The 23862-nt window shown below is 43.1% G+C and overlaps 1 protein-coding gene across 1 annotated transcript; it reads right to left on the reverse strand.

Annotated features, from left to right (window-relative positions):
* Window positions 1–3: 3 nt before the first annotated feature.
* Window positions 4–23208, reverse strand: brpf3a (bromodomain and PHD finger containing, 3a). The gene is made up of 13 exons (XM_055868154.1): window positions 22863–23208; window positions 15333–16841; window positions 14935–15091; window positions 14709–14840; window positions 14395–14523; window positions 13962–14274; window positions 13566–13847; window positions 9933–10493; window positions 7899–7968; window positions 7723–7799; window positions 4589–4686; window positions 1577–1731; window positions 4–1357 (listed from the first exon to the last, which is right to left on the reverse strand). Exons 2-13 carry the CDS (start codon window positions 16820–16822, stop codon window positions 1162–1164), a joined length of 3660 nt encoding a protein of 1219 aa, XP_055724129.1. The 5' UTR covers window positions 16823–16841; window positions 22863–23208; the 3' UTR covers window positions 4–1161.
* Window positions 23209–23862: the final 654 nt, after the last annotated feature.

Here is a 23862-nt window from a genome sequence, read left to right on the forward strand (position 1 = left end):
AACAACCATTTAAAACAATTTATTTCTTGCGAGAAAATATTGTTTCAGACAGATTGTAGATCTTGTGGTACAATTCAAATGACAAGATCCAGAAGTCCTCTGCCACCTCAAACGGTCTAGGAGGCTGGTGCACTTTTATGCCGACACAACTACAGGGTTTTGTGCCAACAGCACATTATCCGATATCTCAATAAGTATTGTCACTGATACAAATAGCTACAGAGCTTCATACATAAATCTTTTTCCATATTTATTTTTAAATAACACTTTCAAATTGTCACACGATGTAAATTAAAATCTATTTAGATTTTTTGCATTCCTTAAATTACTTTGTGTATTATAAACACAGACATTTACATATATACAAAATGATGTGCATATGCTTCTACACATGCACATAGTTATATCACATTTTTTTATACCTATGTCTTCACAGCTCATATATTCTATAAACCTTTTCTAACTAACAGATTGTGCTTTTCAAGTCATTGGAGGGTTTGCAAAGAATATTATTGACCTTGTTAAAAAAAGTGGTTGCAGTGACCGCTGACATGACCGGTGAGAAACAGCATCATCTCCATTGTCCTGACTAGACATTCAAAAGTCCTCATGTTCCATCAAATAGCTGCAACAAGCACACCATTTTCATTTCATATAAATAAAAAAAAATTAACAAATAAATTGCTTCACAATGTGTAAAAATATGTTTAAGAAGCATGGTATTTCAATGACAAATACAATCTGAATATGCTTTGAATCTGGGGAATCCCTTTTGAGGATAAAATAAATACAATGTATTTACTTGATGTCTTGATTCACTTGGCCTAAAACAACCATAATATTACTAGACTCATTGCAACGGAGTGGTTGTGTAAAAGTCATTAAAATCTAAATCACAATGAATAACCACATTTTATCATGTCTTTTAGGAACTCCTCTCACATTTCCCCCAAATTCCAAAATGATAATGTTCACCTGAAGAGATGAGAGTCAACCAGACCATCACTCACTTAAGTATATCAAACCACTCAAATTCCATGTCCACCTTCTGGTGAATTAATGAAAATAAGGTCGTTCTTCTCTCACTCAAGCTCTTTGTTATTAGTTTGATCCCTCCTAACCAGACAGATTGCGGTGGATTTGCACACTGATAAAAATCCTTCATATGAAATTGGAGGGGTTGAAACTGAGGTTCCCCTTGGCGTGGTTCATAACGTGGTTCAGGTGTATCATGGCACGGTCGTATGCCGTGTGTACAGACTTGCGGACGCTGGGCTTCTTGCCCTCCATCAGCCGCAGTTTGTCCACTGTGTCATCCATCCCCATTGGCAGCAACTTGTCCCGTGGCAGCCATTGCCTGAAATGCAGCAAGAAGGTTCAACAGAATGACAAATACAATAGGAGGGAAACCTCTTTAGACCAGCTCTATTTTCCTGGATAGTCACCCGTTAAAGTGTCCTAGGGTAAGGAATGTTTTTTTTTGATACAATAGCAGGGAATCATTAGACACACCCATCAACTATCCAGCAACTATGTGAATTTTCATTCAGCAGAACACTCATCTTTACTTTCTTACCAGGTCCTTTTGGTGTCGAAGAACAGCACGAGGTAGTGCCTCTCCCCTGTCGCGTTCTGCCTCCGCTCCCCCAGTTTGAGCACGTCCCCAGGAGGCACAGGGATGGGGATGCCGTTGTGAAGAAGCCCTTCCTGAGGCATGTCAGGGTCAACAACCTGGGGAAATCAATTGGCAGTTTATGTATCCTGTTACTCTCTGTGCTACAACAACGACTGGTAAAGTCAAACTCACCTACGTCTAAAAGAAGGTAACTTGTCAACCATTACGTGTGCCAAACCAAAAACTCTTGAAAATCAGGCCAAGTCTATTGCAGTGCCTTCAGAAAGTGTTCACTTCCCTTGACTTTTTTCAAATTTTGTTGTGTGACAAAGTAAGATTAAAATGTATTTAATTGTCATGTTGTGACAACGATCTACACAAAATACTATTTTCAGAGTTGAAGAATGGACATTCTTTTTTTAATTAAATGGACAAAACACGAATATATTTTTTATTACATAAGTATTCAACCACCTGAGTCAATACATATTAGAATCACCTTTGGCAGCAATTACAGCTGTGAGTCTTTCTGGGTAAGTCTCTAAGAGCTTTCCACGCCTGGATTGTACAATATCTGCTCATTATGCTTTTTAGAATTCTTCGAGCTCTGTCATGTTGGTTGTTGATCATTGCTAGACAGCTATTTTCAAGTCTTGCCATACATTTTCAAGTCGATTTAAGTAAACTGTAACTAAGCCCCTCAGAAACATTCAATGTTGTCTTGGCAAGTAACTCCAGTTTGGCCTTGCGTATTAGGTTATTGACCTGCTGAAAGGTGGATTTGTCTCACAATGTGTTGGAAGCAGACCAGGTTTACCTCTGGGACTTTTTATTTTAATCCTAAAACAACTCCCTAGTCCTTGTGGATGACAAGCATACCCATAACATGATGGAGCCACCACCATGCTTGAAAATATGGAGAGTGGAACTCGGTGATGTGTTGTATAGGATTTGCCACATTTTTTTGCAGTATTACTTTAGTGCCTTATTGCAAACAGGATGCATGTTTTGGAATATTTTTTATTCAGTACACGCTTCCTTCTTTTCACTCTGTCAATTAGCTTAGTATTGTGGAGTAAATACAATCTTTTTGAGCCATCCTCAGTTCTCCTATCACAGCCATTTAACTCTGTAACTGGTTTAAAATCACCATGGTGAAATCCCTGAGTGGTTTCCTTCCTCTCCGTCAATTGAGTTAGGAAGGACACCTGTATCGTTGTAGTGACTGAGTGTATTGATACACCATCCAAAGTGTCATTAATAATTTCACTATGCTCAAAGGGATATTTACCCATCTACCCTTCTTCACAAGGCATTGACAAAACATCCCTGGTCTTTGTAGTTGAATCTGTGCTTGAAATTCCCTGCTCGACTGAGGAAACTTACAGATAATTGTATGCGTGGGGTACAGAGATGGGGTAGTCATTCAAAAATCATGTTACACACCATTATTGCACACAGAGAGAGTTCATGCGGAAAGTATTCAGACACCTTGACTTATTCTAAAATGTATTAAATATTTGCCAAAGTGAAAACAGGTTTTTAAAAATTTGTGCAAATTATTAAAAATAAAAAACAGAAATAGCTTATTTACATAAGTAATCAGACCCATTGTAATCAGACCCATGAGACAGTGACAGTGAATGTCAGAGCAAAGACCAAGCCATGAGTTCGAAGTAATTATCTGTAGAGCTCAGAGACAGGATTGTGTCGAGGCACAGATCTGGGGAAGGGTAACAAAACATTACAGCAGCATTGAAGGTCCCCAAGAACACAGTGGCCTCCATCATTCTTCAATGGAAGAAATTTGGAACGACCAAGACTCTTTCTAGAGCTGGCCGCCCGGCCAAACTGAGCAATTACCGGAGATGGGCCTTGGTCAGGGAGGTGACCAAGAACCCGATGATCACTGACAGAGCTCCTCTGTGTAGATGGGAGAACCTTCCCAGAAGGACAGCCATCTCTGCAGCACTCCACCAATCAAGCCTTTATGTTAGAGTGGCCAGACAAAGCCATTCCTCAGTAAAAGACACATGACAGCTCACTTGGAGATACCTAAAGGACTCTCTGACCATGAGAAACAACATTCTCTGGTCTGATGAAACCAATATTGGCCTGAATGCCAAGTCTGGAGGAAACCTAGCACCATCCCTACGGTGAAGCATGGTGGTGGCAGCATCATGCTGTGGAGATGTTTTTCAGCGACAGGGACTGACTAGTCAGGACTGAGGGAAAGATGAGCAGAGCAAAGTACAGAGAGATCCTTGATGAAAACCTGCTCCAGACTGCTCTGGACCTCAGACTAGAGTGAGTAGGACAACAACCCTAAGCACACAGCCAAGAAAAAACAGGAGTAGCTTCAGGACAAGTCTCTGAATGTCCTTGAGTGGCCCAGCCAGAGCCCGGACTTGAACCCGATCGAACATCTCTGGAGAGCCCTGAAAATAGCTGTGCAGCGACACTCCTCATCCAACCTGACAGAGCTTGAAGGGATCTGCAGAGAAGAATGGGAGAAACTCCCCAAATACAGGTGTGCCAAGCTTGTAGCGTCATACCTAAAAAGACTAAGAGCATACCTAATCGCTGACAAAGGTGCTTCAACTTAGTACTGAGTAAAGGGTGTGAATACTTAGGCAAATGTGATATTTCAGTTGTATTTTCTTTATAAATTTGCAACCAAATGTTTAAAAATATATATATATATTCTTTTTTAGGCTTGCCATAAACAAAGGGTTTGAATTTTTATTGACTCAAGACATTTAAGCTTATAATTTTTTATTAATTTGAAGAAAAAAAATATGTAAAAACATAATTCCACTTTCACATTATGGGGTATTGTTTGTAGATCAGTGACACAATCTAAATGTAACTCATTTGAAAATGAGGCCGTAACAACAAAATGTGGAAAAAGTGAAGGGGTGTGAATACTTTGTAGATACATGCAATGAATGAATGACATTCATGTTCTCTCACCATTGCTGGGTATGATGGATATCCACGACACTTAGCCCAGACCAGGTCCAGTGGTGTGAGCTCTGTCTGACTTTCAAAGGGCAAAAGCATACTCATCCCTGAGGACAAAGACAAGGGAAATTTAACTCCATTTATTTATTTTTTATATATCATGAATTCTATAATTTTATAGAATTTTCTAAAATGTACAGTCAGGTCCAAAATGATTGGCACCCTTGATAAAGATGAGCAAAAAAGACTACAATAAATAATACAATTATTATATACTGATATACAACTGCTCAGAGAGAGATTTTGTTGAACAAGTAATACAAAAAATAATTTGAAAAAGATAGGGGTCAAAATTGGCACCACTGTTTTCAATACTCTGCAAAACTCCTCTTGCGATGATAATGGCACTGAACCTTTTTCTAAAAGGTTTTATGAGATTGTGGAACACATTTGGAGGGATCTTAGACAATTCTTCCATACCGAATCTTCCATTTCATTGTGGAATTTGATGTGTACTAGGGGTTATTGTCTTGCTGGAAGGTCCACCTGCGGCTAGGTTTTAGCCTCCTGGCAGGGGCAACAGGGTTATTGGCTAAAATGTCCTGGTACTTGATGCCATTGAACTTAAGGGTCCCAGGACCACCGGAAGCAAAATAGCCCCAGAACATCAAATTCCACCAAATTTTACAGTAGGTATGAGGTTATTTTCTGCATGAAATATGTATTTTTTTCACACCAAACCCACCACTGGTGTGCGTGGCCAAAGAGCTCAATTTTCATGTCATCTGACCAAAGCACTGGTTCATTCCAAGTGCCAATGCCGTTTAGCAGACTCCAGGCATTTACATTTGTGGGTTGCTCTCATGTTAGCTAGCTGATATTTCTCTGTCAAATCACAGCTATGCCAAGATAGCAAGAACTAGTGTCTGGAATGTGTTTCTTGAGACACTCGTTCTACAACACCTTGCTACTCGCTAGAATAATCAAATAATGTAGCTAGCTAGTGTAACCAACTCACTGTCAGCAACGACACCAGGCACAGTCTTACATTTGTTGGTTGACAGCCAGCAAAACTTGTAGCTAGCATTGGCTGTAATACCTTTCCTGGTATTATATCTGATTGTTGAACAACTTCTATGGAAGCCCATTTTCACTAGTGTAGCTATTTCCTGATCAATATGTGCATCAGTGCTCTGCTATCCAACCCGAGCCTGACAGATCCCAACATTATGCACCGGGTTAGGGCTGGTAACGCCAGTGTTTTTCATCAATAACTAGGGTACGGGCAAGGCATCACTAAATTGATCACTAACATTTTGAAGCAGAGCCATTTGCTCGTGCTCTGACTAAGATCATAACGTGGTGTCAGAAGTGCTTCAACCTCATCAAATATAAGACTGGAGAGATGGCGAGATGCTCCTTGAGTTTTGTCAGAGTTTAGAATGACGAAAAGTAGCTACAGCTAACTACTCTCTCATCTCTCTTCATTGAGCAGAGCAGCCCAAGCGAAGACGTTCCTATGGCGACTCAGAGCACCATGAGCAGAGCGCGTTGCAACTAGGGAGCGAGCGACAGACAGAGAGGAGCAGGCAATGGATTTACTAAAAGAGGAAGTTCTTTCTGATTTGGGTCGTACATTTGGCAGAAGCAATCGGGCCTGGGTATGGTAGGGCCTAAACGTGGCGGGCCTGGGTATGGTAGGGCCTAAACGTGGCGGGCCTGGGTATGGTAGGGCCTAAACGTGGCGGGCCTGGGTATGGTAGGGCCTAAACGTCGCGGGCCTGGGTATGGTAGGGCCTAAACGTCGCGGGCCTGGGTATGGTAGGGCCTAAACGTCACGGGCCTGGGTATGGTAGGGCCTAAACGTCACGGGCCTGGGTATGGTAGGGCCTAAACGTCACGGGCCTGGGTATGGTAGTGCCTAAACGTCACGGGCCTGGGTATGGTAGGGCCTAAACGTCACAGGCCTGGGCATGGTAGGGCCTAAACGTCACAGGCCTGGGCATGGTAGGGCCTAAACGTCACGGGCCTGGGTATGGTAGGGCCTAAACGTCACGGGCCTGGGTATGGTAGGGCCTAAACGTCGCGGGCATGGGTATGGTAGTGCCTAAACGTCGCGGGCCTGGGTATGGTAGGGCCTAAACGTCGCGGGCCTGGGTATGGTAGGGCCTAAACGTCACGGGCCTGGGTATGGTAGGGCCTAAATGTTGCAGCCATGGGTAGGACATGAGCATTGCACATCAAGCTACTGCCAAAGATACACGTGTTGTCTGTGGAATTTGTTTTGCATGGCCTGGTGCGCCGGGTCTGCTCATTTTCGACCATTCCATTGGTGCTCCTAAGATGAGGTCTGCACCCGCCCAGCGCACGGGGCCATGCAAAGCGAACTCGCCCAGTCTTTCCCGGAAAACACGGTGCCCCCTACGTCTTTATAGGCAAAAGGGGCATGAATTGTTGACATAATTGTAATCCAAACCCTTAAGTAAATTATGATGTGATGACCAAAATCATCCTATTTAAACTTTGTAGTCAATTTTGAAACTAGAATAAATGTTTCTGACTCATATAGATGCAACATAGGACATTTTCAAAAGGAGAAGTTGGTTTTCATGGGAAGTTGACCTGTATTATTGGTTTCTTAGCAAAAAATGTTTTTGCCTGAAGGCCAACCAAAATTTGTCTCTTTTCATTTGTAAGTTCTTTGCCTTTTCCCATGGTGATGGTTGACAAAGGGATTTTAAATGGGTGTTACCTCATTTCTATACCCCAGTGAAACAAGAAGCCATGGAAGGCCACAATACGGTTCCTTAAACTGAGATTAAATTTAAAAAGTAGAATGTTAATGCAGATTTTATTTATAACACTCTTAAGAGGTGGCAATCATGTTGACCCCTATCTTTGAGAGAGAAAAAAAATATTACCTTTTCTCTGAGCAATTGTATTAGTATAAAATAATATAATTTCCCCCCAAAAATGTAGCATACAATATAGCTTGGTATTTGTATTCTTTATTTTATACAGTCTTTTTTGCTCATCTTTATCAAGGGTGCCAATCATTTTCCACCCGACTGTATACATCCATATTTGCGAAAACATATCTATTATGTCTGACCCTAAGGTATGTGGTGCCTGGACACACTCACCTGAGCCTCCATTCTGCCTCTCTGGGACTTTAGCCAGAGCTGGTTTACCACGACTGCGTTTGGGTAGCAGGGGGTCACTACATCCATAGACAGAACAAAAGGGAAGATGCATAATATTTCTAAATATATATAACACCTTGAATATCAGAGCATCAGGTGTTCAGAGAGATTCTCACCTGTGTTTTTGGTCATTGGATGGTGGGTCTGAGGAGTCCTCTTTGTGCTTTCCTAGCCCATTTGTCAAGCCTAGTAGAATACAAATTCTGTTAATTGATATCATCATCATTATCTACCCTCTCTTCCCGTATTCAACCGTCACAAATAAAGGGTGAAGACATGTTTTCCTTTATAACAAGTAATAACTTGTTAATACAATCACATACAGCTTTTCTTTTTTTTCACCTTTATTTAACCAGGTAGGCCAGTTGAGAACAAGTTCTCATTTACAACTGCGACCTGGCCAAGATAAAGCAAAGCAGTGTGACAACACAACAACACAGAGTTATACATAAACAAACGTACAGTCAATAACACAATAGAAAAATCTATGTAATGTGTGTGCAAATGTAGAAGAGTAGGGAGGTAAGGCAATAAATTGGCCATAGAGGCAAAAATAATTACAATTTAGCATTAACACTGGAGCGATAGATGTGCAGATGATGATGTGCAAGTAGAGATACTGGGGTGCAAAAGAGCAAGAGGATAAGTAACAATATGGGGATGAGGTAGTTGGGTGTGCTATTTACAGATTGGCTGTGTACAGGTGCAGTGATCGGTAAGCTGCTCTGACAGCTCATGCTTAAAGTTAGAGAGGGAGATATAAGACTCCAGCTTCAGTGATTTTTGCAGTTCGTTCCAGTCATTGGCAGCAGAGAACTGGAAGGAAAGGCGACCAAAGGAAGTGTTGGCTTTGGGGATGACCAGTGAAATATACCTGCTGGAGCGTGTGCTACGGGTGAGTGTTGCTATGGTGACCAGTGAGCTGAGATAAGGCGGTGCTTTACCTAGCAAAGACTTATAGAAGACCTGGAGCCAGTGGGTCTGGCGACGAATATGAAGTCAGGGCCAGCCAACGAGAGCATACAGGTCGCAGTGGTGGGTAGTATATGGGGCTTCGGTGACAAAACGGATGGCACTGTGATAGACTACATCCAGTTTGCCGAGTAGAGTGTTGGAGGCTATTTTGTAAATGGCATCGCCAAAGTCAAGGATCGGTAGGATAGTCAGTTTTACGAGGGTATGTTTGGCAGCATGAGTGAAGGAGGCTTTGTTGCGAAATAGAAAGCCGATTCTAGATTTAATTTTGGATTGGAGATGCTTAATGTGAGTCTGGAAGGAGAGTTTACAGTCTAACTAGACACCTAGGTATTTGTAGTTGTCCACATATTCTAAGTCAGAACTGTCCAGAGTAGTGATGCTAGTCGGGCGGGAGGGTGCGGGCAGCAATCGGTTGAAGAGCATGCACTTAGTTTTACTAGCATTTAAAACCAGTTGAGGCCACGGAAGGAGTGTTGTATGGCATTGAAGCTCGTTTGGAGGTTTGTTAGCACAGTGTCCAAAGATGGGCCAGATGTATACAGAATGGCGTCGTCTGCGTAGAGGTGGATAAGAGAATCACCAGCAGCAAGAGCAACATCATTGATATATACAGAGAAAAGAGTTGGCCCGAGAATTGAACCCTGTGGCATCCCCATAGAGACTGCCAGAGGTCCGGACAACAGGCCCTCCAATTTGACACACTGAACTCTATCTGAGAAGTAGTTGGTAAACCAGGCGAGGCAGTCATTTGAGAAGCCAAGGCTATTGAGTCTGCCGATAAGAATGCGGTGATTGACAGAGTCGAAAGCCTTGGCCAGGTCGATGAAGACGGCTGCACAGTACTGTCTTTTATCGATGACGGTTATGATATCGTTTAGGACCTTGAGCGTGGCTGAGGTGCGCCCATGACCAGCTCGGAAACTAGATTGCATAGTGGAGAAGGTACGGTGGGATTCGAAATGGTCGATCTGTTTGTTAACTTGGCTTTCGAAGACTTTAGAAAGGCAGGGCAGGATGGATATAGGTCTATAACAGTTTGGGTCTAGAGTGTCTCCCCTTTTGATTAGGGGGGTGACCGCGGGAACTTTCCAATCTTTGGGGATCTCAGACGATACGAAATAGAGCTGGAATGAAATGACAGAGCAAATGTAAATTAAATGTTTTATATCTACCGTCCTCTTTGACGAGATGGAGGGGCTTGTCTGCCTCGCTGTCAGAGTTGGACCCTCTGGACCTCAGGTGGTGGGATGACGGTGAGGAGGGTGTGGGAGGAGGGGCAGGGTTGGAGAGGGCGGTCACACTGGGAGTTTTTGGAATTGTGGGGGTACGGTCCAAGCCATTGGTTTTACCCTCAGTGGTCCGTCTGTTCTGTAACTGAGCCGCCTTGTTCTTTGCGAGTCTTGCTCCATTTTTAGCTTTCTTGAACAGAACGGATGTACGACGGCCAACTCCAACCAAAGGACAGGCGTTAATGGGAGGACTGGGAGTCTCCAAAGGAGAGACCTCTTGAGAAGCCTCCTCCTGTTTGCACAGTGTCAGTGTCTCCCCAACTTCAGCATCATCATCGCTCCGTCCGTTGCCCCCACTACGGGAGGATCTCTGGCGCTTGTAGGAGCGCCCTGGTGACCTTTGCCCTGTGGTCACTAGGCCCAGTAAGGGTGGTTCAGGTGGGGCATCTCCTGGCAGTGGGGACGACACTGGGCATGAAGGCTCTAGTGTTGGTGGAGAGTCATCTACAAGAAGGAAACATGCATTTATCACTTTGTTAAAGCTCAGACACACCGGTAGGATTGTCAATATTTGCCTACCGACATTACTTAGCACCTCTGAACAGTGTCAGCAGTCAACCTCTTTTGTGTTCACACAGCAAAGACAATGGAAGTCGTCAGCCACTCAGCCTTGTTAAAATACTCCAAACCAGAAGGTGGCAGTTGCGTTGTTTGGCAATGCATATCCATGTTTATTGCTTATGGTCTAGATTCCAAGCTATCTGCACTAATGTTGCTATTTTGTAGAAAGCCCTTGTTGTTACTAGCCAGATGGCCACAGCTAGATAACTACCTAGCAAGATGACGAAGAAACAATTGAATTCACTCTCCATAATCCCATGCTGCCAGTGCCAGCCCATAGACAAATGTTGAGTTAGCTAGCTAACGTTAGAATATATATTTTTGGCTCCCCCACGTAGGAGTTTGTACTCTCTGATTGGCTCTAAGTCAAGTGGTTGGCCACTTACGAGCATTGCCATTCTACAAGTAGAATCGGTAGGTTCGTCGCTACCCGATCGACACACAGCAGGTACCGCTTTTGTTCTAGCAAGAGAAGGACCGGCCTGCCACTGTGGTAAGTACCTGTCGGCAGTCTATCGGCAGTGAGATTCTCAGTGTGTTTCATGCTTTAGGGCAGAGGTTCCCTAACTTTTCACTCAGACATCTTCTTGCAATTCTATACATTTTGCCACGTCTAATGTTTATTCATGTGATATTTGAGTGACTCAAACATTACAACAAAATCTCTTTATTTAGCCATTTTACATATAAATCCTTATTTGTTCATCAAAAATGTTGAATAACTCACCACAGGTTAATGAGAAGGGTGTGCTTGAAAGGATGCACATAACTCTGCAATGTTGGGTTGTATTGGAGAGAGTCTGTCTTAAATTAATTTCCACACACAGTCTGTGCCTGTATTTAGTTGTCATGCAAGTGAGGGCCGAGAATCCACTCTCACTTAGGTACGTGGTTGCAAAAGGCATCAGTGTCTTAACAGCGCGATTTGCCAAGGCAAGAAACTCTGAGCGCAGCCCTATCCAGAAATCTAGCAGTGGCTTCAGATTAAATTAAATTTTCACAGAACCGTTTGTTGCAATTTGGATGAGGCTCTCTTGTCCAGATATCGGTAAGTGGACTGGAGGCAGGGCATGAAAGGGATAACGAATCCAGTTGTTTGTGTCGTCTATTTCGGGAAAGTACCTGCGTAATTGCGCACCCAGCTCACTCAGGGGCTTCGCTCTATCACATTTGACCGTAAGCTTGAGTTGTCCGTAAGCTTTTATTTATTTATTTTACCATTATTTTACCAGGTAAGTTGACTGAGAACACGTTCTCATTTGCAGCAACGACCTGGGGAATAGTTACAGGGGAGAGGAGGGGGATGAATGAGCCAATTGTAAACTGGGGATTATTAGGTGACCATGATGGTTTGAGGGCCAGATTGGGAATTTAGCCAGGACACCGGGGTTAACACCCCTACTCTTACGATAAGTGCCATGGGATCTTTAATGACCTCAGAGAGTCAGTACACCCGTTTAACGTCCCATCCGAAAGACGGCACCCTACACAAGCTTGAGTTCATTTGCACACAAAAAATCATACAATGATGGAAAGACCTGTGTGTTGTCCTTGTTAATGCAGACAGAAAAGAGATCCAACTTCTTAATCAGTAAAGAAAATTTTAAGCTCATCTCTAAATTTAAAAAAATGTGTCAATACTTTGCCCCTTGATAACCAGCGCACTTCTGTACGTTGTAAAAGCGCTACATGGTCGCTGCCCATATCATTGCATAATGCAGAAAACACACGAGAGTTCAGGGGCCTTGCTTTAACAAAGTTAACCATTTTCACTGTAGTGTCCAAAACGTCTTTCAAGCTGTCAGGTATTCCCTTGGCAGCAAGAGCCTCTCGGTGGATGCTGCAGTGTACTCAAGTGGCGTTGGGAGCAACTGCTTGCACACGCGTTTCCAATCCACTATGTCTCACTGTCATGGCTTTTGCGCCATCATTACAGATACCAACACATCTTGACCACCAAAGTCCATTTGATGTCACAAAGCTGTCCAGTACATTAAACATATCCTCTTCTGTTGTCCTGGTTTCCAATGGTTTGCAGAAAATGATGTATTCCTTAATTGACCCCCCATAAACGTAACAGACATATACCAGGAGCTGTGCCAGGCCCGCCACGTCTGTTGATTCATCCAGCTGTAAGGCATAGAATTCACTGGCTTGTATGCGAAGCAGTAATTGTTTCAAAACATCTCCTGCCATGTCACTGATGCGTTGTGAAACAGTGTTGTTTGATGAAGGCATTGTCTATATAGTTTTTTTGCCCTTTTCCCCCAGCATTGTCCCAGCCATATCGACGGCAGCAGGAAGAATTAAGTGCTCCACAATAGTACGGAGCTTGCCTGTCCTATCCACTCGGTAGCTCACCATATAAGACTCTTCTAGCCCCTTATTATTAATGGTATCTGCTGCTTTTATACATGTCTTACTACTCAAAAGTCATCTTTATTCTTGCTCAGAAAACTCCTGTGGCTTATTTTTCAAATTGTCATGTTTTGTTTCTAAATGTCTGCGCAAGAGTAAAGGTTTCCCGCGAGAGAGTAACGGTTAATGTGATTGCATGTTAATTATTTGACTAGGCTATCTGTATTTGACATTGTGTTATTTCACTGAACACTAGATGGTTTAATAACATTTTTGGCAATGAAACGATGCTACTCAGGTGAGAAGAAAAATGTATAGCACTGTTGGAAAATATAAATGTACTGTTGAAAATGTGAAAAATAAAATTGCGAAAAATATAGAATTTTTTCGAAATTAGAAAAATAAAAATGTGAATCACATTTTTATTTGGCGTACCCCCGACGACATTGCGCGTACCTCACCCAGTTTGGGAATACCTGCTTTAGGGTAATCAAATCAGAATTGCACAACAACAAATCAATAATTTGACTAACACATCAATTCTAGAAAGATTAGTAGGGTTGGAAAGCAACAATAAAAGTAAATCCCTTCTCTTACCTGTCCCCGGGGTAGAGGCTGATGTTAAAGGACCGTTCTCCACATTGCCCTTCTCTCCCTTTTCTTCTTCTCCGTCAACTTCTTCTTCTTTCCCATTGAGAGACTGTGAGCGCTGCTGCTTGTGCCCGATCATGTTGATCTCTCTGCGCAACAGCCGGATGCGTTTGGTTCTCCCTCCACTGGAGCGCATGGACGTCACCACGTCCAGCTTCTCCAGCAGGGCCTTCAGCTGCTCCTCTGTGGACAGGTGGAGCCTGTTGTCTGGGTCCAGGAGAGAGTCCACTGTCGAGAGAACACAAAAAGAGGAGAAAGAGAAGAGGGACATGAGTTATGATTGTGAAGCTTTATTCTCTGAACGCCATTCCACGGCCAACCCAACCTGTGAGCTGTGCTCACCGTCCTCCCAGGTGCATTGGTAGAAGCCGTGCATGTTGGGAAAGTCTGGGAGGTGCATGCCCGTGCTGGGGTCCAACCCGATGCTCTGGGCCTGTCTGTGGGCGTGGCGGAGGACGGCCCCTCCCACCTCCCGCAGATGCAGGGCGGCTCGGTGGAACGCGGTCTCCTTGGAGTTGTACCTCAGGCAGTTGGACACCATGAGGTTGAAGTCGCCCTCCAGGTCTGCAATGGAGCAGTAAGCATGGGCCTCCAGTTTGGCACGCATGCTGGACAAGTCCATGGGCTTGGAGATGAACTCCAGATAGTCCGGGACCTTCAATTAAAAACATACAAGCGAACCAACCTTTCAAGAAAGAAGCAGGTGAGAAAAGCATTGCTAGAGGCTGAATTGTAAAGCAATGCAAAAAAGACCAACTGATCTAACTCTACTAACCTCTGCTAGATTCACAGGCTGAGAGAAGATCTGTGCCGTGTCCTTCTCCTGAAGCTGGTCCAGGGTGGAGCGCAGCAGTATTAACGCAGGGGTCAACTTCAGCTCCAGAGCGGCCTGTTGAAGTTTCATCTGGAGGGAGAATGAAAGAGGGGGAGAGAAAGAGGTCATATGAAAGGGCGCAGAGTAATTTAAGGAAAGCAATTAGACAGATACAGTGATTGTAAAAATGCATTATTCTCATACGTTACATGCAAATGGTAACTCATGATTATACAGTATGTAAAATCATGGCCTCCCCCGACTGACAAAAGTACCTGCTCTCTCTTTAGTCGCTCTCTCTTGCGAATGAGTTCCACCAGGAGCCGGGCTCTCTCCAGGTCCTGCCGCAACTTCTGCCAGTACCGTAGCTCCTCCCTTGCCGCACTAAGCTTCTCATCAGGCTCCCTCTGAACACATGCAAACACACATTTTACATTTCACTATCAACACGATATCTATAATTGACATTAAGCCCCCCTTCCCCCCCTCTATTTTCCTGACCTGCTCAGCAGTCTTGTGAGCCTGCAGATGCGAGTGCAGGCGCCGGATGAGAGGCATGCCGTTTCGGGATTGACGTTTCAGCAGCCAGTAGTTGTGAAGCCTCTGCATGAACTGGTTCTTCCTCTGGACAGCAACCCCAGTGCAAATCTTGTTCAGCCTGTTCATACATTGCAATAACTGTTATTCATATTTTGGCATCTTCCCACTGTATAGATAGTGTATTAATAGTTAGTACAAGGCAGTTGTACTGTTCCATTAAACATACATTATTATTAGGCTATAAAAATGTGCTCTCTAAACTGAAGATTACTCAAAGCAAATATACCGGTAGTAAGAAGACAAAGAGAAAAATTCTACTGGGAGTGTTGTGTTGGTAGAAGGGGTGTGGGAGGGCTGACCTGTGAGAGGGGATCTGAGGAACCAGCAGTACAGGCACAGCGGAGCGACGGGTCGTCTGACCTTTCTTCTTCTTCTGGCCCTTGGGAGTCTTTTTACTGGGTAGTGCCAGGGGGCTCTGAGTGTATGACCTTTGACCTCTGTTCCCCCTTCCTCCCACCAGCCTCCCCTCCACATCACCAGACCCATCTCGCCTTAACCCGACCGGAGAGTGATTCTCACAGAAGGCAGTTTTTTTTACAGAGAAGGTGGTTCCGTTGACCCCGGTCTCTCGGACCGGGTCGATCTTCATGAAGAGGCCAGCCTTCTGGGCACAGGTGACATGGAAGGCCCGGTAACAGTTGGCCTTGTGGCACTGGATGGACGCGCCCCAGCCTTTCTGCTTGCACAGGTGGCAGGTGAGCTTCCAGCGGGCTGCGGGGATGTTTTTCACCCCCTCCACGGGCTCCAGGAACACCGTGTTGGCAAAGCACACCTCTGGGATCCATATGGCACAGACTACGTGGGCCCAGCGTCCATCACTAGTCTGTTTGAAGGCACCTCCCCGGTTGGGGCAGAGCACACAGTCCACGGGGCGTGAGGGGGACTGCAGACAGCAGCGGCACAACCACTGGCCCTCAGGGATGTAGGGCACGCCGTAGCACTCCTGGTGGACGGCCAGGTTGCAGATGTCACAGAACAGGATGACGTTGCTGTTGAGACACTCGTCGTCCAGGCAGACGCAGCAGAAGGCGTCCTCGTCTATGGCACTCTGGGACAGGGCCTGGCTCCGTGACTCCAGGATGGACTCCCTCTCCAGACGGTCGATCAGCAGCTCAAAGGTATCCGGAGAGACGGAGGCGTGGCCATCAGACACCCTCTTTTGATTGACCATCTCCAGCCAGGCCAGGTCCTCCTCGTCCATGTCGTACTCTGCCTCACAGTCCTGCTCCTCTCCTGACTTCTCTATGAACCGGTAGTAGGCCGCAGGGAGGGGAGGTGCGGCTGAAGGACACAGGGAGTCCAGCACGCGGAAGGTGGGCTCAGGGAGAGGGCTTTGGGGGGAAGGGTGCTGGGAAGGATCGGTTTGGCTTTGCGTGTGTTGCTGACCGCCAGAACGTCGGCTCAGGTGAGATGAGGTTTTACTCTCCCTCCTGCGACCCTTTGGGTTGGGAGGTTTGCGCCCTGGTCTGGCTCTGCTCTGGGTTTGTTCGCTGTTCTCTTTGTTACTGTTGCACTCAACAATGTCCTGAGCCATCATCTCATCCTCTGTGATGACTGGCAGAGGGTCTGTGATGTTGATCCTGTGAAGCCTTCCATCCAGGTCCACCTCCACCATCTTCTGGGCCTGAGCATATGTCAAAGTCTCTCTAGATGGAGATAGTTGCAGTCTATAGGGGGAAGGCGGCCGCGGCCGAACGCTGGAGACCCTGCCCCTTCCCCTTCCCCGGCCCCGGCCCATCTCAAGCCCAACTTCTCCAGCACTGCATCCCCGCCTCCGCAGCCTCCTCATGGGGGTTTGCACTAGTTTCCTATAATGGAGAGGGTGAGGATGGAGTTAAGCAAAAGAAAGAGAAAACTAATCTGTTGTTCAATTCTGAATTGCACAATAAGTCAATAGAGGAACTAATTAGAAGGTATCCTTCATTTGAAATGTCCTGAAGGATGATTACATAGCACAATAGGATAGAGAGACTATAACTTAGATGTATGTGAGATAAGGAAGACAACCCACCAGAGGATATTTGAAACAGTCAAACACCAACTTATCAACATACAGAAACTAATGCACTCACCAGTGCCAGCCTGCTGCAAGTTTGTGCAAGAGAGATTCACAAGAACATGCACATGACATTTTCTGGTCAAAATAGGGCAATTCAACGGTAATTGCACTGAAACTCAGATTTTTCATTTTTTATTTTATTTATTTTTATTTAACCTTTATTTAACTAGGCAAGTCAGTTAAGAACAAATTTTTATTTACAATGACAGCCTACCAAAAGGCAAAAGGCCTCCTGTGGGGGACGGGGGCTGGGATTAAAAATAAATAATGAAATAAAAAATATAGGACAAAACACATATCACGACAAGAGACACAACACAACACTACATAAAGAGAGACCTAAGACAACAACATAGCAAGGTAGCAACACAGCATGACAACAACATGGTAGCAACACAACATGACAGCAGCACAACATGGTAAACATTTAATATGAATGCCAAACAAAAAAACATTAATTTCAAAGTATAACAAACCATACAACTCTGCAACTTTTACACTGACATTTTTACAAAAACATTTAATGGAAGAACTGTGCAGATGCAAAGTTTGGTAACAGAATTTCTGTAAAACCTCCCTTGCTTTTTACGTGACAACATTGTCAAAAAACTCTTAAATATCTGCTCTGAGTTAAGATTCAATGATGTCTGCTATGACATGACACCCTGAGTTTGAAAACATATCTTTGGTAATTAAACTACAGTAAGTGAAGTGGATTTACACCCGGTAACAGAATTGCAGAAACGGAATTTCATCATGGGTCCCTGATCTGTACTATACAGAAATGCATAATTATGTATAGTTCATGGTGATGTATCCTAAATAGGTAAACAAACGTAGAAATATTTAATATCCTCCTTTGCATATTTGGGTATTAATCTACACATTGGCTATTATTTTAATGAGCTCCGCCACCAATCAAGACCAAATTTGGTTGGTCCGGACCAAATCTGAACCAATCACAGACCTCGATGTTTCACACGTTTGTAGATCAAAGTACAGAACAGTGGAGTATAGTCAAGTAGAGTACAGTTCAGTACCATACAGTAGTGTACAGTAAAGTATAGTTCAATAAAATACATTATAGTGTAACCTACCCATGCTTGTGTGCTCTACTGTGTACAGTACAGACCTCTACTCCACTCTATAGGACTGTACTCTACTTTTCTTTACTGTACTGTGTTCTACTGTACTGTAATGTAATGTACTACTTTCTTAACTGTACTGTGCTCTACTATACTGTACTGTCCAAACTTGTGAAAACTAGACGTCTATGATTGGTTCAGATTTGTTCCGGACCAAATCTGAACCAATCATGGACGTCTATGTTTGGGCCAAATCAAGGACGGTCCAGACGTCTGTGGATGTTGAAATCAAGTTCAGGGTGGATTGACCAAATTTCAACTACTTTTCAACGTCCGTGGACGTCGGTGCTCAGTGGTTACAGGGCTGGTTAGTGGTAAAGTGGTGGTAAAGGGCTGGTTACAGTAAATAGAAAGAGGGGCTCATGGGGTAAGTACCAGTAAGAAAAATGTATGTGAGTGAGTGGTTGTCCAGACTTTTCACACTCTTGCTTTGACCACCAGGCGACAGAAAGAGAAAGAAAACAGTTCTGCTGAACATAACAGTATGCCAGTGGAAGGGAGGACAGTAGCAGGTCACCCAAATGTGGTTTGACTATTATGATATTCCCATTGTAGCCAAATCAATTGCAGAAATTCCGTTAACGATTTTTGGGGAAATTCTGTTACTGATTTAGTAACAGAATTGAGTTTAAATCACTTACTAATTCATAAACTAAATTTGTATTAGTAAAAACAATAATTGAACACTACTAAACTACTAAACACACTAAACACTACTTTTACTTGTTCCTTCTGATAATTTTCTTTATCCTCCCTCATGAGGGAGAGAAATTTGAAATTATCTTAAAGATATGTGGGTTTTTGGTAACGGATATTCAAGACACAAGGCAATGTTTCTTAAACTTACAGAAGGCAAAAAAACGTATCCTAATCTAAATATAACTGTTGGTATTAGTTGGCAAGGGTCTTTTTATTTAACCTTTATTTAACTAGGCAAGTCAGTTAAGAACAAATTCTTATTTTACAATGACAGCCTACCCCTCCCCTAACCTGGACAACGCTGGGCCAGTTGTGCGCCACCCTATGGGACTCACTATCACGGCCAGTTGTGATACAGCCCGGGATCGAACCAGGGTCTGTAGTAACACCTCTAGAACTAAGTGCAGTGCCTTAGACTGCTGTGCCACTCTTTACTTCAAAATTGTGTTTAATTTCTAATACCTTTTAAGACTTTTTCTGGTAGATGTTTTCTAAGAAATCAAAGGCTTTAATTATTCCATTATAATTTTGGGGATTGAAAATGGTTGAACAATGTATAGTGTCTTCAAACCCCTTGACTTATTCAACATTTGTTGCGTTACAGCCTGAATTCAAAATGGATAAAAAATATATTTAAAAAAATCACACATCTACACATAACCCATAATGACAAAATGTAAACGTTTCTAGAAATGTTTGCTAATGTATTGAAAATGAAATTTACTGAACAAAAATATATATGCAACAATTTCAACGATTTTACTGAGTTTCAGGTCATATAAGGAAATCAGTCAAGTGAAATGAATTCATTAGGCCCTAATATATAGATTTCACGTCTGGGCAGGGGTGTTGCCATGGAAGGGTCCGGGAGGGCATAGGCCCACCCACGGAGGAGCCAGGCCCACCCACTGGGGAGCCAGGACCAGCAAATCAGAATTAGTATTTCCCCACAAAAGGGGATGTCGAGGTCCTGGGGTGACGTGGTTACACATGGTCTGCAGTTGTGAGGCCGGTTGGACGTACTGCCAAATTCTCTAAAACGACATTGGAGGTGGATAATGGAAGAGAAATGGACATTCAATGCTCTGGCAACAGAGAGTTCCTGAGTGGTGCAGTGGTTTAAGGCACTGCATCTCAGTGCTAGAGGCATCACCACAGACCGTGGTTCGATTCCAAGCTGTATCACAACCAGCTGTGATTGGGAGTCCCATTGGGAGGCGCACAATTGACCCAATGTTGTTAGGGTTTGGCTGGAGTAGGCTGTCAGTAAAAAAAATATTTGTTCTTAACTGACTTGCCTACTTAAATAAGTAAAAACAGCTTTGGCAGACATTCCTGCAGCCTGCATGCCAATTGCACTCGCTCTCAAAACTTGTGTAATTGTGTTGTGACAAACTGCACATTTTAGAGTGGCCTTTTATTGTCACCAGCACAAGGTGCACCAGTGTAATGATCACACTGTTTAATCAGCTTCTTGATATATCACACCCATCAGGTGGATGGATTATCTTGGCAAAGGAGAAATGCTCACTAACAGGGATATAAACAAATGTGTGCACAAAATTGGAGAGAAATAAGCTTTTTGTGCTTACGGAACATTACTGGGATCTTTTATTTCAGCTCATGAAACATGGGACCAACACTTTACATGTTGCATTTATATTTTTGTTCAGTGTACAAGAATATCTAATATATATAAGTACCCACACCCCTGAGTCAATACTTTGTAGACGCACCTTTGACAGCGATTACAGCTAAGTCTTTCTGGGTTCAAGAGCTTTCCACACCTGAATTGTGCAACATTTGCCCATTATTCTTTTCAAACTTCATCAAGCTCTGTCAAATTGTTTATTGATCATTGCTAGACAACCATTTTCAGGTCTTGCCATAGATTTAAGTAAAACCTGTAACTTGGCCACTCAGGAACATTCACTGTCTTCTTGGTAAGCAACTCCAGTGTAGATTTGGCCTTGTGTTTTAGGTTACTGTCCTGCTGAAAGGTGAATTCATCTCCCAGTGTCTGGTGGATAGCAGACTGAACCAGGTTTTTTCTCTAGGATTTTGCCTGTGCTTAGTTCCATTCTGTTTCTTATTTTTCTCCTGAAAAACTCCACAGTCGTTAAATATGCTTGAAAATATGGAGAGTGGTACTCAGTAATGTGATGTATTGGATTTGCCTCGAACTTGACAATTTGTATTCAGGACAAAAAATGAATTGCTTTGCCACATTTTTTTGCAGTATTACTTTAGTGCCTTGCTGCAAACAGGATGCATGTTTTGGAATATTTGTATTCTGTACAGATTTCCTTCTTTTAATTATGTCAGTTAGGTTAGTACTGTGAAGTAACAACAATTTTGTTGATCCATCTCGGTTTTAAAGTCACCCATTGGCCTTATGGTGAAATCCCTGACTGGCGTACTTCCGCTCCGGCAGCGGAGTTAGGAAGGACGCCTGTACCTTTGTAGTGACTGGGTATTTTGATACACCATCCAAAGTGTAATTAATAACTTTACCATGCTCAAACATATATTCGATGTCTGCCTTTTTCATTTGCCAATCTACCAATAGGTGCCCTTTTTTGCTTAGAAAACTTAGAAAACTTCCCTGGTCTTTGTGGTTGAATCAGTGTTTGAAATGCACTGCTCAACTGAGGGACCTTACAGATAATTGAATGTGTGGGGTACAGAGGTAGTCATTAAAAAAACACTATTATTGCACAGAGTGACCATGAAACTTATGTGACTCGTTAAGCACATTTTTACTCCTGAACTTATTTAGGCTTACCATAACAAAGGGGTCAAATACTTATTGACTCAAGACATTTCAGCTTTTCATTTTTATTAATTTGTAAAAATTTCGTAAAAACATAATTCCACATTGACATTATGGGGTATTGTGTGTGGGCCAGTGACAAAACATCTACATTTAATCAATTTTAAAATTCAGACTAACACAAAGTGTGGAAAAAGTCAAGGGGTGTGAATACTCTCTGAAGATAATGTATATATGCCTTAAAGTCTAAGAGATAGACTCTTAGCTTTCATTTGACACCCAATTTGACATGCTCTTATGAACTTCACATGTTCGAGCTCCTGGGACCTTTCACATGGAAATGACCAATAGCCACACAGCAGAAGAGACATTAGGCCTACTGATTTGCAATCAAACAAATTATCACATTGATTCATCTCATATCAGAAAAACACTAAAAGCAATTTGGTAGCTATTATAGTCACTGAGGTATGATTACGGGGCGGCAGGTAGCCTAGGGGTTAGAGCGTTGGGCCAGTAACCGAAAGGCTGCTAGATCGAATCCCCGCGCTGACAAGGTAAAAGTCTGTCATTCTGCCCCTGAACAAGGCTGTTAACCCAATGTTCATTGTAAATAAGAATTTGTTCTTAATTAACTGACTTGCCTGGTTAAATAAATAAAAATGACAGCAGTTTATATGATGCACCTCTAACATAACACCCTAGCTTACATCCAATCACAGCTCGAGAAAATTCCACACATCTATATGTAACCAATCAACTGCTCGTATCGTCTAATTTTTCTGCTCACATAGTTGGGTTGCATGGCACTAAATACCAAACCGACCCGACTGTCAGCCATTTTATCCATACAACATTTGCAGTCACTATTATTGTGAACTGATAAGCAACAACATAACCGTGGCACTATTGCTGGGTTAACACTGTGCACAACTACAAGTATCATGTCGGCTAGAATGCCGCAATGTGTGTGCTCCTATGTGTACGCAGGCTACAGACCCTTCAAACACAACTAACGCTAGCTAACGTTTTAACTAACTAACGTTACTATTTGATAGCTAGCTTGCACAGGGCACATTTAGCTCGACATGACGAGCGCCATATTTTATGAAGCAAAAACAAACAAGTCAGCCAAAATGTCGGAAGTGTTTACCTTGTTTAACGTGATCCTATGATATGCGCGAGCCAGAGAAAGATAACTTTAGCTAACTAATGTTGAAATACGACCGACATGCTAGTAACAAGCTATGCCATTGCTACCCGGTAATTTCAGGGGCGACAGCGTCATCTTCAGCACTTCAGTCCTCCATGGTGACTTCGGACAAATGCTCAAACTCGACCTGCTTACATATCTGTGATTTAGACGTCTTCAACTTGAAATACCTACACTAAATGGTACATAAAATAATGTAAGATGTGTCAGATTGATGTAGCTAGCTAGCTACCTTGGGATGTAGCTAGATATTCAGTCAAGATGGCTTGAAAAAAACGCCCCTTTGGAGGAAAAAAAACTAGCACAAGCCTAATTTTACCGCGTACACTACGCGCGTTCGATTATGATTGGCCAAGACAGAAAACCCATTGCATCGAGTTGTAACGGGACAACACATTATCGCAAAGCGTTGAGAAAAACTACCCGACCTCTCTTTTGCGCGCCTTGTCTTCATTAACGACGGACAACAGTATTTAACACCTGTTACATTCAGTTCAGTCCACACACGGTGCTGCTTAGAAGTTGTATTCCTTTTAATATATACGGTTAAATAAGTGAACAAGGTGCACAATGTAGGCTATGCCTATTTATATGTTATTTCTGCATAGTTTCTGAACTTGTCACACTGTATTTCATATACAAAAAAATAGACATTGATTTCGTGAAGGGGATCATATCTACAGGCAAGAGTTTGAAACGTAGGAATAATAGCGGCATGCAACTGATCCAGCCAGCTCCCTTCACTGTTTATACTATAAACATTCCCACCCTCTTTCGTTTGTTAATTTAACAACAACAAAAAACATGTGCCACTTTCTTTTCTTTGCTCTCCATACTATAGAAGCCCATTCCCGCCACAAAATAAAATATATCTGACTACTAGTTAAAGGGAAAGGGAAGGGGGATACCTAGTCAGTTTCAGAATGTATTCAACTGAAAC

The sequence above is a fragment of the Salvelinus fontinalis genome, chromosome 18 (genome assembly GCF_029448725.1).
Source record: "Salvelinus fontinalis isolate EN_2023a chromosome 18, ASM2944872v1, whole genome shotgun sequence".
Taxonomy (NCBI): Eukaryota; Metazoa; Chordata; class Actinopteri; order Salmoniformes; family Salmonidae; genus Salvelinus; species Salvelinus fontinalis.

What these genes read in the sequence shown, in the direction of transcription:
- brpf3a (XM_055868154.1), bottom strand. Translation starts at nt 16,822, where the DNA reads ATGAGGAGGCTGCGGAGGCGGGGATGCAGTGCTGGAGAAGTTGGGCTT. An exon ending in CTCACAAGACTGCTGAGCAG is followed by an intron (nt 14,841 to 14,934) that starts GTCAGGAAAATA and finishes GCATGTGTTCAG; the next exon opens with AGGGAGCCTGATGAGAAGCT. An exon ending in AGCGACTAAAGAGAGAGCAG is followed by an intron (nt 14,524 to 14,708) that starts GTACTTTTGTCA and finishes TTCTCCCTCCAG; the next exon opens with ATGAAACTTCAACAGGCCGC.